Source organism: Nerophis lumbriciformis, linkage group LG23 (assembly GCF_033978685.3).
Source record: "Nerophis lumbriciformis linkage group LG23, RoL_Nlum_v2.1, whole genome shotgun sequence".
Taxonomy (NCBI): domain Eukaryota; kingdom Metazoa; phylum Chordata; class Actinopteri; order Syngnathiformes; family Syngnathidae; genus Nerophis; species Nerophis lumbriciformis.
This window is the reverse complement of record NC_084570.2, coordinates 12505603-12521810: the sequence shown is the minus strand read 5'-3', so window position 1 is coordinate 12521810 and position 16208 is coordinate 12505603. Positions and strand designations below refer to the sequence as shown.

The 16208-nt window shown below is 40.6% G+C and overlaps 1 protein-coding gene across 1 annotated transcript in view; it reads left to right on the top strand.

Moving 5' to 3' along the window:
• Window positions 1-871: 871 nt before the first annotated feature.
• pard3ba (par-3 family cell polarity regulator beta a) overlaps window positions 872-16208 on the top strand; it is a 464804-nt gene continuing 449467 nt past the window's right edge. Inside the window, exon 1 of the mRNA XM_061985093.1 lies at window positions 872-1364. Coding sequence (XP_061841077.1) covers window positions 1248-1364 — 117 coding nt within the window. The 5' untranslated portion in view covers window positions 872-1247. The remainder of the gene's footprint in view (window positions 1365-16208) is intronic.

The following is a 16208-nucleotide window of genomic DNA, read 5'->3' as shown; positions in this document are numbered from 1 at the left end:
AGTGTTGTTAAAAGGAAAGGCCATGTATTACAGTGTTGAACATGCCCTTTCCCAACTACTTTGGCACATGTTGCAGTCATGAAGTTCTAAGTTAATTATTATTTGCATAAAAATAAATAAAGTTTATGAGTTTGAACATCAAATATCTTGTCTTTGTAGTGCATTCAATTGAATATGGGTTGAAAAGGATTTGCAAATCATTGTATTCCGTTTATATTTACATCTAACACAATTTCCCAACTCATATGGAAACGGGGTTTGTAATAACAATACAAATAAATAAATAAATAATTGTTGAAGTATGGGGATAGGTTGATTGGCAACACTAAATTGGCCCTAGTGTGTGAATGTGAGTGTGAATGTTGTCTGTCTATCTGTGTTGGCCCTGTGATGAGGTGGCGACTTGTCCAGGGTGTACCCCGCCTTCCGCCCGATTGTAGCTGAGATAGGCTCCAGCGCCCCCCGCGACCCCGAAGGGAATAAGCGGTAGAAAATGGATGGATGGATGTTATATTTCATATGGTGAGATAGGCTACAGCGACCCCCCCACCGCCCCAAAAGGGACAAGCGGTAGAAAATGGACAGATGGATGGTGAAAATAAATGGATGGATGAGATACATTCAAAATGTTTATCATGGTTCTTCTTATTTGTACTTTGTAAACACTTTTAGTTTGAATAGTTTAATAATAGAAATAAAATGAATTTAGTTAGATTTAAAGAAATGAACTTGTTTAGGTCATATTTTGTTTGTATTTCTACTATCATAACAAGAGGCAAAGGTTAGTTGTTCTGTATGCCGAGTTGTGATTGGCTGACAAAACAGGAAGTGGTTGCCCGAGCAATGAAGAGAGGCTCTACCTGAGATGTGATTGGCTGTCAGCACAGGAGTGATTTCCTGAAGCGCCTCTGCGGTTGTGATTTCTTCCTGCTTTGAGTCGAGTTTGTTTTAATTCGGTTTAACTCGGACCAACAAGACGGAAAGTGTTTTTTTGGCTGTGACCGAGTTGTTTTTTCTCTCTCCCACGGTCAGCTGCAGGTTGTCAGGACGATGTTGGGCTGGGGTTGTCACACCTGTGTGAGTGTGCCTCGGTAGAAGCAAGTCTAGAGACTCGAAGGTGATCTCATCCGGACTTGGGACACCTGTTGCTCCACTTTGGACGCGCAACGAAGAGGAGGAGCGACCGTGGACTTTTCTTGGATACATCAATTAAATATTAATTCTAATTCAACGTTTATTGAGCTATTATGAAAGTCACCGTGACTTTTGGCGACACGGCAGTGGTTGTTCCGTGTAAACCTGGATGGACCGTCCGGGATTTAATCGACCAAGCCACGCGGAGATACCGCAGGATTTTGGATCAGGTAAACTCTAATTAGTCAAAATGATTTTTTTAAAAGCTCTATTTTTCATTATTTTTTACGTGTGGTCCATTCCTCTCGTTCTGTGCATTACGTCATCTACCACGTGACATGCTTTCGTTCGAAAACATTGCCAAGTGTTTCAAACCGGAAATTTCCTTAAAAGGAATGTGGACTGCGTCATCGCATACCAAACACCAGACTGATACTGATGCATTTTCCTTGACATTTTTCAAGATCATGGATTTATTTTGCATCTAATTTGTTGACCAGAACAAACAGTACTGTACACAGATTAATTTAACCCAACAAGCAATTGTATCAACACACTTACTTGCAAATATAATACAAAGTAAATCCATCCATCCATTTCCTTCCGCTTATCCGAGGTCGGGTCGCGGGGGCAGCAGCCTAAGCAGGGAAGCCCAGACTTCCCTCTCCCCAGCCACTTGGTGTAGCTCCTCCCGGGGGATCCCGAGGCGTTCCCAGGCCAGCCGGGAGCATACTTGCCAACCCTCCCGATTTTCCCAGGAGACTCCCGAATTTCAGTGCCCCTCCCGAAAATCTCCCGGGGCAACCATTCTCCCGAATTTCTCCCGATTTCCACCCGGACAACAATATTGGGGGGCGTGCCTTAAAGGCACTGCCTTTAGCGTCCTCTCTCACCTGAAAAGGAGACTATTATATATGTCTCCGTTATCCATAGGTTTATCTATAACCCATAACGTAGGCAGGCACAGAGCTATTTCTCAGCTTGTGTTTATTCCAGCCGGCACGTTAATACACTGACACACAACATCCGGATTCCCATCATGCATTGCTTCAAAACTACGGCAAGTACCGTATTTTTCGGATTATAAATCGCAGTTTTTTTTTCATAGTTTGGCCGGGGGTGCGATTTATACTCTGGAGCGACTTATGTGTGAAATTATTACCACATTACTGTAAAATATCAAATAATATTATTTATCTCATTCACGTAAGAGACTAGGCGTATATCAGCAACCGAAACCATCCTGTCCGGATTCAGAAAGGCTGGAATAATTGGAACTGCAACTGACGATGACTCTGACGTAAGCGACGTACGGATAGAAGAGGAAGCGGCGCATTGTCTACCTTTTGGAGTTGGCAGAGTTGTTTAGAAGCGACACCGAGGAGGAAGATTTCATGGGTTTTAGTTATTAGGAGTGACAGATTGTTAGGTTAACGTATAGCATGTTTTATATGTTATAGTTATTTGAATGACTCTTACCATAATATGTTACGTTAACATACCAGGCACGTTCTCAGTTGGTTATTTATGCCTCATATAACGTACACTTATTCAGCCTGTTGTTCACTATTCTTTATTTATTTTAAATTGCCTTTCAAATTTCTATTCTTGGTGTTGGATTTTAGCAAATTAATTTCCCCCAAAAATGCGACTTATACTCTAGTGCGACTTATATATGTTTTTTTCCTTCTTTATTATACATTTTTGGCCGGTGCGACTTATACTCCGAAGCGATTTATAATCCGAAAAATACGGTAGTAATGTCCAAAGCATAACAGGGACGAAGCAGAAGAACGAAGAAGAGACATGGCGACGACAAGTAAGAAGAAGAAGTACGCTTGCAAGTTCCAAAATGATTGGAAAAAATAATTACAGTTCTTCCAGGACAGCTCGAAGGGGAAGGCGTATGCTGCCTGCACATTTTGTAGATCAGACTTCTCCATTGAACACGGTGGCCGAATGGATATACTCATCCATGAACGGATTATTTTTTATATATATATATATATATTAGGGATGTCCGATAATGGCTTTTTGCCGATATCAGATATTCCGATATTGTCCAACTCTTTAATTATCGATACCGATATCAACCGATACCGATATCAACCGATATATACAGTCGTGGAATTAACACATTATCATGCCTTATTTGGACAACCAGGTATGGTGAAGATAAGGTACTTTAAAAAAAAAAAAATAAAATAAAATAAGATGAATAAATTAAAAACATTTTCTTGAATAAAAAAAAAAGTAAAACAATATAAAAACAGTTACATTGAAACTAGTAATTAATGAAAATGAGTAAAATTAACTGTTAAAGGTTAGTACTATTAGTGGACCAGCAGCACGCACAATCATGTGTGCTTACGGACTGTATCCCTTGCAGACTGTATTGATATACCGGTATATTGATATATAATGTAGGAACCAGAATATTAACAACAGAAAGAAACAACCCTTTTGTGTGAATGAGTGTGAATGAGTGTTTTTGGGTTGGTGCACTAATTGTAAGTGTATCTTGTGTTTTTTATGTTGATTTAATAAAAACATTTTTTTTTTTTAAAAAGATACCGATAATAAAAAAAACGATACCGATAATTTCCGATATTACATTTTAACGCATTTATTGGCCGATAATATCGGACATCTCTAAAATATATATATATATATATATATATATATATATATATATATAGGAAATATTTGAAAATATATACACTATCCGCACCCCCCCTTATGGGTATCATCTAATGGCTACTGCATTGTATGTGGACTTTGATACAAACTTTATATACTTCTGCACTTCTGATTTGTAACTCACATACCCTCTATGTATTGTACTTGAATTTTAAATTGTTTATCATTATGTCATTTTAATATTGTTATGTATTATTTTCAATCCTGTGTAATTTTATTGTGGATGTTAGATGCACCATAAAAGGACTACAGATGGAAATGATCACGGTGCTAAATCTGGTGCAGACATCTTCTTAATGTAATTCCACATTGTCCTTCAGATAAACAAATACAATACACTAATGTAAAATAAAAAAATAGATTTTATTATCAAACAAATTTACATTCATTAAAGTTAAAGTTAAAGTACCAATGATTGTCACACACCCACTAGGTGTGGTGAGATTATCCTCTTCATTTGACCCATCACCCTCACCCCCTCTGGGAGGTGAGGGGAGCAATGAGCAGCAGCGGAGGCTGCGCCCTGGAATCATTTTGGTGATTTAACCCCCAATTCCAACCCTTGATGCTGAGAGCCAAGCAGGGCGGTAATGGGTCACATTTTTATAGTATGATTCGGCCGGGGTTTGAACTCACGACCTACCGGTCTCAGGGCGGACACTCTAACCACCAGTCTGGATCTTGGCATCTTTGTAAAGCAGGCATGTCGGACCAGTTCAAAGAATTCACTTTCACTTGTCAGCTACCAAAAGTACAGTTGGTTGCTACATTAAGTCAACAAAAGTGTGGCATTCCAAACCGCGTCCTCTATAACCTATTTCCTCACTGTCACAGGTGAATCACAGGTTCTTGAAATACTTCCACACCCATGCCCATGTGACCAGCACCTCCCTTCTACTCTGCAGACACGCCCCCATACACATTGCTTCTCATAAATTCAATTGCATATACTGTATGTGCAATGCTTTGGCAGTGACTTAAATATTGATAATTGATTATTGAACATAGAAATCATGTAATAGCGATGACTTTTGCCTATGGAACAAATAGAGATCCTGGATAATTTCAACTTAGCCCCTCATTTCTGATACCGTTTTTTCCCGGGCAAAAGAACGCACCGTTTTTTAAGCCGCACCCACCAAATTTTAGAAGAAAAATATATTTGACATATATTAACCGCACCGGACTATAAGCCACAGAAATGTTTATTTACATACTTTAATTGTTTCCAAACAGGGCCTGTAACACAACAGTAAAACGGCTGATCAAACAAAACAGAAGTCATCGCCATGGACCCACTCGGTGAAAAAGCTAGCTCTTCAATCAGCTAGACAGACTCCATAACTTCACGGTGACATTTTGGTGAATTTACTGAGGAATACATACATAATAATTTAATAATACTAACACAGACACTTGTAAACATGTTAGCATAGACGCTAATGCTAACGACGCTAGCTTAATTACATTACGATAGCACGTACAAATATGCATGAAAACATTCCTACAGACATCACCCATGGGACGGATTAATGAATTGTTTGAGTTATATTGTAAAACTTACAATTGTTGCTTGGAGTGATAAATGAAGGATCCTTTCGAGCTGAAACGCTATGGACGGTTATACTTCCGATTCAAAGCACGGAACCGGAAGTACATTTTCAACTCGCAGCACCTGCAGTGAGCAAACTTGTCCAAAAGATTTCGCCATAGCACAAACACACCTTTTCAGTGTCTCTGTTAGGTAATGTGAAACCTATTTGACCACAAAACCTTAGGGCCTAGGGGTGTAACGGTACGTGTATTTGTATTGAACCGTTTCGGTACGGGGGTTCCGGTTCGGTTCGGAGGTGTACCGAACCAGTTTCCACACGGACATATTAAGTAGCGTAACGCACGTTGTGTAAACAATGCACACCGGGGCACAACACACGGCATGCTAGCAGCTAACGGGCTACGGTAGACTGACCATACGTCCTCTTTTCACCGGACATGTCCTCTTTTGCGGAGCTGTCAGGGCGGAGTTTCTTAAATGCCTCAAATGTCCGGCAATTTGAGTTAGGGTTGTGTGTATTTTCAATGTACGTTCAGGGTTAGGAAGGGGTTAAAAACAAAACAAATTGTGCATGCAGCAGCATTCGTGAGGGATTTAATTTTTTATTATCTATAGCAGGGGTGTCAAAAGTGTGCCCCGGAGGCCATTTGCGGCCCATAGCTAATGTTTTATAGGCCCACGGCACATTCTAAAAATACTATTAAAATAAACAAAAACATAACAAAAGTGAAATAAAAAAGCTTAAAAGGTTAAATGTATTTTAGAAAAAGTTGCAATGTTGACTAATAAAACAAAGCGTTTTTTTTTTCTTTCAAACTGTCATTGCTCAAAACATAATATTGAATCAAAATCAATGTTATTATGAATTATTGACCTATCCAAGGTTCCGATTACTTCACATCAAATATTCCATCCATCCATCCATTTTTATACCGCTTATTCCCTTCGGGGTCGCGGGGGTCGCTGGAGCCTATCTCAGCTACAATCGGGCGGAGGGCTGGGTACACCCTGGACAACTCGCAAGCTCATCGCAGGGCCAACACAAATAGACAGACAACATTCACACTCACATTCACACACTAGGGCAAATTTAGTGTTGCCAATCAACCTATCCCCAGGTGCATGTTTTTGGAGGTGGGAGGAAGCCGGAGTACCCGGAGGGAACCCACGCAGTCACGGGGAGAACATGCAAACTCCACACAGAAAGATCCCGAGGCCGGGATTGAACTCACGACTACTCAGGACCTTCGTATTGTGAGGCAGACGCACTAACCCCTCTTCCACCGTGCTGAAGATTTTGCAAATTTGGTAAATAAATAACCCCAAAATTGATATTTTGTTGTTTTCTTACTGTACCAAAAATGAACCGAACCGTGACCTCTAAACCGAGGTACGTCCCGAACCTAAATTTTTGTGTACCGTTACACCCCTATTAGGGCCGTCAGCAAAGAATAATCGTTTGATTAGCCACACCGTTTTATAAGCCGCAGGTTTCAAAGCCATGGAAAAAAGTAACCGCTTATAGTCCGGAAAATACGGTATGTGTTAAAATTCCCCCAAAATCGAAGTTGTTTTCCAAAACCCCCAGATGTTCTAATCAGCTGAACATTAATCATTGCGCTCGTACTCTAGTCAGCGGTGTGTGCCGTAGTCAGGTGATGTGTGTTTGTGCATGTGAGTGGTTCTGCCTCTCCACCCGGACAATGGCTTCCCCTTAAATGCTTTGGTATCTCCGTGGGCAGGTGGAAGTTTGCTGTTTAATGCCTCAATGTGGTCACAATCTGGGCTGTGTGCGGCAGACAGAAGGCTTTGTCCTCTGAGTGATGGGGGATTAGGATTGGTGACAGGCCCCGCTCTTATCGTCTGGCTGCTCCCCTTTATCCCGCCCGTGCGGCCTTTCCCTCGGCGAGTGGGGGGGGCGACAAACAACCGAGACTGCTGCTGCGCACACATACACTCACACAGTGGGCTCCGCTGACAGCCCACTCAGCCCACTCTCGTCCCTGTTGATTCCGAAGCAGTCTAAATGAGAGCGCCGGTGATTAGGATACACCCGGGGGTCCTCGGTCGCTTTTCACTGGGCGTGTTAATTAGCTGCCGTGGACGCTGACTCAACAGCCTGTGGCCTCCTCCTAATGGAGGCGGATGATCATGAGGACAGTGCAGGTCTGCCAACAACATCCACTTAGCACCCACGTAAAATGCACATCCTCAGGACAGTGTCAGAAAGCGGGACTTAATCGCTGAAGATGTGCTGCTTTATGGCCCCGCTGCACCGAGCATCTCAGTTATGGTGCATACCTTGTTAATGAGATGTTTACCTCACTTCCTCCAAAACTGACAACGCTTCAAACTCTCTCTCACTCTCTCTGCGCATGTGTTGTCACTGTGGTATTGTGGACTTTAAGCCCTCTCAGCAATGATGATGATGATGGCGTTTTGTTTACTGCAGGCACACTACGGTGCCTATATAACGCCACTTCACGGCTCATCAAACATGAGCACTTCTTCACAATCTACAGCAGGGCTGTCCAATGTAGGGCTGCAATTAACAACTATTTTGATAGTTGACTAGTCATCGACTTTAGTCACGATCAGCGTACACCTGTTTAATGGCTCTAATTTTTCCATCGACTTTAGTTATTTTAGGAATGAGCTTACAGACAACAAAGATGACTAATTCGTTCATCAATATTTATTCTAGGATTGCACGGTATACCGGTATTAGTATAGCACCGCGATACTAATGAATCATATACCGCCTTCTGAAAAGTACCGGTCCGCCCCCGTCGTCGTCACATCATGACATTGCTAGTTTACAAGCAGGCGAGCATGTTCGGCAGCGCACAATCACCGAGTACTTACAAGCAGACACAGTGTGTAGACAGAAAAGGGAGAACGGACGCATTATGGCGTAAAAACTAACGATAAAGGTGAAGTTATAACACTGAAACGCCCACCAAAAGAGGTGCTTTAAGACATGGCGAGCTAGCTAGCGGCTAAAGACCAGCCCTAGTCGGCAGTGTTTTAGCTACTTCTAAATCACCAATCCTCACCTCTAAATAAAGTAAGTTTCTTACAAGTATCATCCCTGCAGGACGAGGAATAGCTAAACATGCTTCACTACACACCGTAGCTCACCGGCGTCAAAATGTAAACAAACGCCATTGGTTGATCTACACCTGACATCCACTGTAATGATACCAAGTACAGGTGCGTATATCAATTACGTCAATATTTTTTGGCATCAACATCTTCTTTCGTTTTTTTTAAATTTATATTATGTTTATAAACTCAGGAAATATGTCCCTGGACACATGAGAACTTACAATACGACCAATGTATGATCCTGTAACTACTTGGTATCGGATTGATACCCAAATTTGTGGTATCATCCAAAACTAATGTAAAGTGTCAAACAACAGAAGAATAAGTGATTATTACATTTTAACAGAAGTGTAGACAGAACATGTTGAAAGAGAATGTAAGAAGATATTAACAGTAAATGAATAAGTAGATTAATAATTAATTTTCTACCACTTGTCCTTCATAATTTTGACAAAATAATAAAATGGAAAATTAAGTAAGTACCAATGATTGTGGGCAGCACGGTGGAAGAGGGGTTAGTGCATCTGCCTCACAATACGAAGGTCCTGAGTAGTCTTGGGTTCAATCCCGGGCTCGGGATCTTTCTGTGTGGAGTTTGCATGTTCTCCCCGTGACTGCGTGGGTTCCCTCCGGGTACTCTGGCTTCCTCCCACCTCCAAAGACATGCACCTGGGGATAGGTTGATTGGCAACACTAAATTGGCCCTAGTGTGTGAATGTGAGTGTGAATGTTGTCTGTCTATCTGTGTTGGCCCTGCGATGAGGTGGCGACTTGTCCAGGGTGTACCCCGCCTTCCGCCCGGTTGTAGCTGAGATAGGCTCCAGCGCCCCCCGCGACCCCAAAGGGAATAAGCGGTAGAAAATGGATGGATGGACCAATGATTGTCACTCTGCATTTGACCCGACACAATATGTTACTGCATATGTCAGCAGCTAAATTAGGAGCCTTTGTTTGCTTACTTACTACTAAAAGACAAGTTGTCTTGTATGTTCACTATTTTATTTAAGGACAAACTTGCAATAAGAAACATATGTTTAATTTACCCTAAGATTTTTTTGTTAAAATAAAGCCAACAATGCAATTTTTGTGGTCCCCTTTATTTAGAAGGGGAACATTATCACAATTTCAGAATGGTTAAAACCATTAAAAATCACTTCCCAGTGGCTTATTATATTTTTCAAAGTTTTTTTCTAAATTTTACCCATCACGCAATATCCCTAAAAAAAGCTTCAAAGTGCCTGATTTTAACCATCGTTATAAACACCCGTCCATTTTCCTGTGATGTCACATAGTGATGCCAACACAAACAAACATGGCGGAAAGAAAAGCAAGCTATAGCGACATTAGCTCGGATTCAGACTCGGATTTCAGCGGCTTAAGCGATTCAACGGATTACGAATGTATTGAAACGGATGGTTGTAGTGTGGAGGCAGGTAGCGAAAACTAAATTGAAGAAGAAACTGAAACTATTGAGCCATATCGGTTTGAACCGACGAAAACGACACGACAGCCAGCGACACGGGAGAAAGCGAGGACGAATTCGGCGATCGCCTTCTAACCAACGATTGGTATGTGTTTGTTTGGCATTAAAGGAAACTAACAACTATGAACTAGGTTTACAGCATATGAAATACATTTGGCAACAACATGCACTTTGAGAGTGCAGACAGCCCAATTTTCATCAATTAATATATTCTGTAGACATACCCTCATCCGCGCTCTTTTCCTGAAAGCTGATCTGTCCAGTTTTGGAGTTGATGTCAGCAGGCCAGGGAAGCTAGGGTCGATAGGGGGTTTAGCTCGCTCGTCTGCGGGAACAAACTGCCGCCATTGCTTGCCGTGCTACCGAGGTCCTTTGTCCCTGAATTGCTCACACACTCCGGCAGATTCAATGGGGGTCTGGCGGCAGATTTCTTTGACTTTATCGTTGGAAATGCATCTGCTTTGAGTGTCGCAGGATATCCACACATTCTTGCCATCTCTGTCGTAGCATAGCTTTCGTCGGTAAAGTGTGCGGAACAAACGTCCAATTTCTTGCCACTTTCGCATCTTTGGGCCACTGGTGCAACTTGAATCCGTCCCTGTTCGTGTTGTTACACCCTCTGACAACACACCGACGAGGCATGATGTCTCCAAGGTACGGAAAACAGTCGAAAAAAACGGAAAATAACAGAGCTGATTTGACTCGGTGTTTGAGAAAACGGCAGTTTGCTTCCCGATGTGACGTCACAACGAGACGTCATCGCTCCGAGAGCGAATATTAGAAAGGCGTTTAATTCGCCAAAATTCACCCATTTAGAGTTCGGAAATCGGTTAAAAAAAGATATGGTCTTTTTTCTGCAACATCAAGGTATATATTGATGCTTACATAGGTCTGGTAATAATGTTCCCCTTTAACATGTCCATTTAAAAAAAAAAAGAAAAAAAAAAAAGTAAAGGCTCAAAAACAATTAACCTTGTTTTTGTATACAAAATCGCAGCAATTAAAACAAACAAACCAAAGCATTTTGTAATGATTATCGTTTGTTAAAGTGCCTTTTTTAGTGCATTGCAAATTGATGCTGTTTTAAAAAGTACTTGAATTGATGGAGACAAGGTTCAGCTGGCTCACGTTGGCTAAAATGGTTATTTTTCACACAACTTCGTCTCACACTTGTTAGTTAGCTAGCAATGTACAAGCTAACACTCCTACCGAGGTTGAAACCGCATCCTCCCTTCAGACGTCAAGGAGGCCAAGGAACAAAAAACTCAAAGCCATAGCACACATAAGCATGCATGTAAGAGGGAAACATCAAAGGACATTAAAGACATTGAAAGAGCAGAGCTGATGCAACCAGCTACTTGTACACACAGCCACAAAAGTCAAACAACAACAACAACAACAACAACAAAAACATATACACTGTGGTGGCCTCTGCGGTGTTCCACGCCATCGTCTGCTGGGGTGGGGGGAGCATGGCCAGAGACAGGAGCTGACCCAACAAAGCAACCAAGAGTGCCGACTCCACCCTCGGCCACCCACCAACTCTCGGCCAGTGTGCAGTCCGCATGGATGAGCGTGGATACGTCCAAGGAGATCGAGGTTAAAGTAAAGTTAAAGTACCAATGATTGTCACTCACACACTAGGTGTGGTGAAATTTGTCCTCTGCATTTGACCCATCCCCTTGTTCACCCCCTGGGAGGTGAGGGGAGCAGTGGGCAGCAGCGGTGGCCGCGCCTGGGAATAATTTTTGGTGATTTAACCCCCAATTCCAACCCTTGATGCTGAGTGCCAAGCAGGGAGGTAATGGGTCCCATTTTTATAGTCTTTGGTATGACCTTGGAGGTGTCCGATACACGCCCATTCAGCCAAGACACTGTGAAGCGTGTCTGTCCCGGCGCTCAGCGCCAGCTCCGCAGCCCTCTCTCTTCATTTCACCCTAATCACGTTTAAAAAAAAAAAAAAAAAAAAAAATCCTGCTTAAGTTGAAAAACGTACCTTGCTCTTAATAGCAGTATGTCTCTGACACGGAAGCATTTAAAGAAGAGGCATATCGGGCAAGACAGTAGTTAGCTTGTTAGCGAGCTTGCTAACAGCAGATAAACAACGTTGTGTGGAAAATAGCTTCTGAAGTCTGCCAGCTAAACTTTGTGTATACTGTATATCTGTGTGCATCTTTCTAAATACATCATTTTTTTAAGGAAGATAGCTTTGGTGTTTTGTTTGTAGTCATTCCTGCTATTTTGACTGTCCTTTGTTTACATGCAAATTGAAACTTTGTGTGTTGGCACTTTGCCTGTCCTTGATTTTTAAATGGACAAAAGTTTAATAAGAGTTATTGTTTTTTTTCAGCAGCTTAATAAGCAGCACAGTTCATACATGAATATTTCTGAATGAAGTAATCATCTTTTTTGTCTTTGTTAGATAGCACATCCCTAAAAACATCAAGGTGATTTTAAAAGCCGATGGTTAGATTAGAGCCGCTGAATAAAGGTATGCTTTATAAGAAACCAGTGAAGTTGACACGTTGTGTAATTCGTAAATACAAACAGAATACAATGATTTGCAAATCCTTTTCAACTTATATTCAATTGAATAGACTGCAACGACAAGATATTTAATGTTCCAACTGAGAAACTTAATTTATTTTTGCAAATAATCATTAACTTAGATTTTAATGGCAGCAACACATTGCAAAAAAGTTGGCACAGGGGCATTTTTACCACTGTTACATGGCTTTTCCTTTTAACAACACTCCGTAAACGTTTTGGAACTAAGGAGACCAATTTTTTAAGCTTTTCAGGTGGAATTATTTCCCATTCTTGCTTGATGTAAAGCTTAAGTTGTTCAACAGTCAGGGTCTCCGTTGTGGTATTTTAGACTTCATAATGCGCCACACATTTTCAATGGGAGAAATGTCTGGATTACAGGCAGGCCAGTCTAGTACCCGCACTCTTTTACTATGGCATTGTATTGCTGAAATAAGCAGGGGCGTCCATGATAACGTTGCTTGGATGGCAACATATGTTGCTCCAAAACCTGTATGTACCTTTCAGCAATAATGGTGCCTTCACAGATGTGTAAGTTACCCATGTCTTGGGCACTAATACACCCCCATACCATCACAGATGCTGGCTTTTGAACTTTGCGCCTAGAACAATCCGGATAGTTCCGGAGGACACGTTGTCCACAGTTTCCAAAAACAATTTGAAATGTGGACTCGTCAGACCAAAGAACACTTTTATACTTTGCATCAGTCCATCTTAGATGTGCTCGGGCCCAGCGAAGCCGGCAGCGTTTCTGAGTGTTGCTGAGGCTTTTGCTTTCCATAGTAGAGTTTTAAATTGCACTTACAGATGTAGCGACGAACTGTAGTTACTGACAGTGGTTTTCTGAAGTGTTGTGGTGATATCCTTTACACACTGATGTCGCTTTTTGATGTAGTACTGCCTGAGGGATCAAAGGTTTGTAATATCATCGCTTACGTGGAGTGATTTCTCCAGATTACGACGTAGTCGACGTCATCGGTTACGTAAATACGTCGAGGACGTTTTTGTTTGTCGACGCGTCGCATATTTACGTCACACTACCGTCATGGCGGAGCGCAAAGCAGACGATGCGAGCGGTGCGAGCGAGGGGAAAAAAGCACGCCAAAAGTCGTCAAAAGTGTGGGAGTATTTCAATAAACGGCCTAAGAAGAAACGCTACTTTTACTCCGCTACTTTTACCCGCTACTTTTACTCCGCTACTTTTATCTACATTCAGCTCGCTACTCGCTACTAATTTTTATCGATCTGTTAATGCACGCTTTGTTTGTTTTGGTCTGTCAGACAGACCTTCAAAGTGCTTGCCTTACTGGTGACGTTTCACTTCGTTCCACTAATCAGATGCAGTCACTGGTGACGTTGGACCAATCAAACAGAGCCAGGGGTCACATGACCTGACTGGCTCCGAGCTAACTTCGGGTGTTACCATTTAGTGGTCAATTGTACGGAATATGCACTGTACTGTGCAATCTACTAATAAAAGTTCCAATCAATCAATCAAAAGTGTGAAGGAAAAAAGACCCTTTTTTATTTCAACCGTAAAGACTGACTGCACAGTTCCTGTCTTCACAATAAAAGTCCCGCTCCATCGCGCCTGCGCTTTCAAAATAAGAGTCTCCGAAAGCCAGCGCAAACAAGCTAGCAAGCTACGGAGTTTGCCGCCAATGTATTTCTTGTAAAGGGTATAAAAACGAATATGGAAGCTGTACAAATAAGATGCCAAATAACAACCACTTTCATGTGGTATTAGACAGAAAGGAGGAACTTTCTTTCTCCTCCATTTGAAAACGTGGACGTTACCAGCACTACTGTCTGATTACAATCAATGCAAGTCATCAGAATCAGGTAATACACCAACTTATATTCTTGTCTTCATGAAAGAAAGGAATCTATATGTTAAACATGCATGTATAATTATTAAAACACCTTTAACATGTAAACAAAAACGGCAAAATAAATAAATATAAATTATATACTGTATATATCAATGTATGTATATATATATATATATATATATGTGTGTGTGTGTGTGTGTGTGTGTGTGTGTGTGTGTGTGTGTGTGTGTGTGTGTGTGTGTGTGTATATATATATATATATATATATATATATATATATATATATATATGATATGTGTGTGTATGTTACTCAGTACTTGAGTAGTTTTTTCACAACATACTTTTTACTTTTACTCAAGTAAATATTTGGGTGACTACTCCTTACTTTTACTTGAGTAATAAATCTCTAAAGTAACAGTACTCTTACTTGAGTACAATTTCTGGCTACTCTACCCACCTCTGCTAATAATGTTGTTGTATGCACACTGTGTCGAGCGGAAATGGCCTATCATAGCAGCACAACGGCAGCGTTCTTGCCATCACCATCAACTAGTCAATCGTCCGCGTGAGTATACGTTGTCATCATTACACAAAAACATGAATGTGTCATTTGTATCTGCGTTGTAAATTCATAAACTAAAGCACCGTTTCGCTCTGAGAGGAGCGTTTGGCGTGCCTGTTCAGTGTTTACAAAGACGCGCTCCTCTTTAACGCTAACGTTAATTAGTTGTGCAAATACCTTTTACAACATTAACAATTACGTATACTATGTACAAACGAACAATTAACTTTCACTTTAATCATACTATCATTGTTGTGTTATTAAGCAAAATAAGCAAAAGTTTTACTTTTGTTGAAATGTTTACACTGTTGTTACAGAATATTTCGTTTTGCACTTTTTTGTATTGGATGTTTATCTTTATTTTTGCACATTTTAGCAAATAAGCAATACTTTTACTTTTGTTGAAATGTTTAAACTGTTGTTACAGAATATTTCCGTTTTGCACTTTTTTGAATTGGATGTTTATCTTTATTTTTGCACATTTTAAAGCAAAATAAGCAATACTTTTACTTTTGAAATGCTTATACTATTGCAGAATATTAAGATTTGCACTGGATGTTTACTTTTATATTTGCACATTAAAAGCAAATAAGCTACTTTTAATTTTGTTAAATGTTTACATTGTTACAGAATATTTTGTCATGTTGTCAATGTTGACTGAGTGGCCATACTTTTTTTTTTGTAAATAAAAGCCATGCCTTTTGAAAAAACTGGCCTACATTTATTTTTTCATCTTCATTTTAAATAAAAAAAATAATCGGTAAAAGGAAAAATAATCTATAGATTAATCGAAAAAATAATCTATAGATTAACCGATTAATCGAAAAAAATAATCTATAGATTAATCGATAGAAAAATAATCGTTAGCTGCAGCCTTACAATCATGGCACCCACCTGTTCCCAATTAGCCTGTTCACCTGTGGGATGTTCCTAATAAGTGTTTGATGAGCATTCCTCAACATTCTCTGCCCTTTTTGCCACTTGTGCCAGCTTTTTTGAGAAATGTTACAGGCATCAAATTCCAAATGAGCTAATATTTGCAAAAAATAACGTTTTCCAGTTCAAACGTTAAGTGTCTTGTCTTTGCAGTCTATTCAATTAAATATAGGTTGAAAAGGATTTGCAAATCATTGTATTTTGTTTTTATTTACGATTTACACAACGTGCCAACGTCACTGGTTTTGGGGTTTGTCATCAGATTAGTCGACTAATCGTTAATAACCGATGACTAGTCGACTATTACTATAGTTGTTGGTTGCACGAGCAGGAGAAAGGGCGCGCTTCATT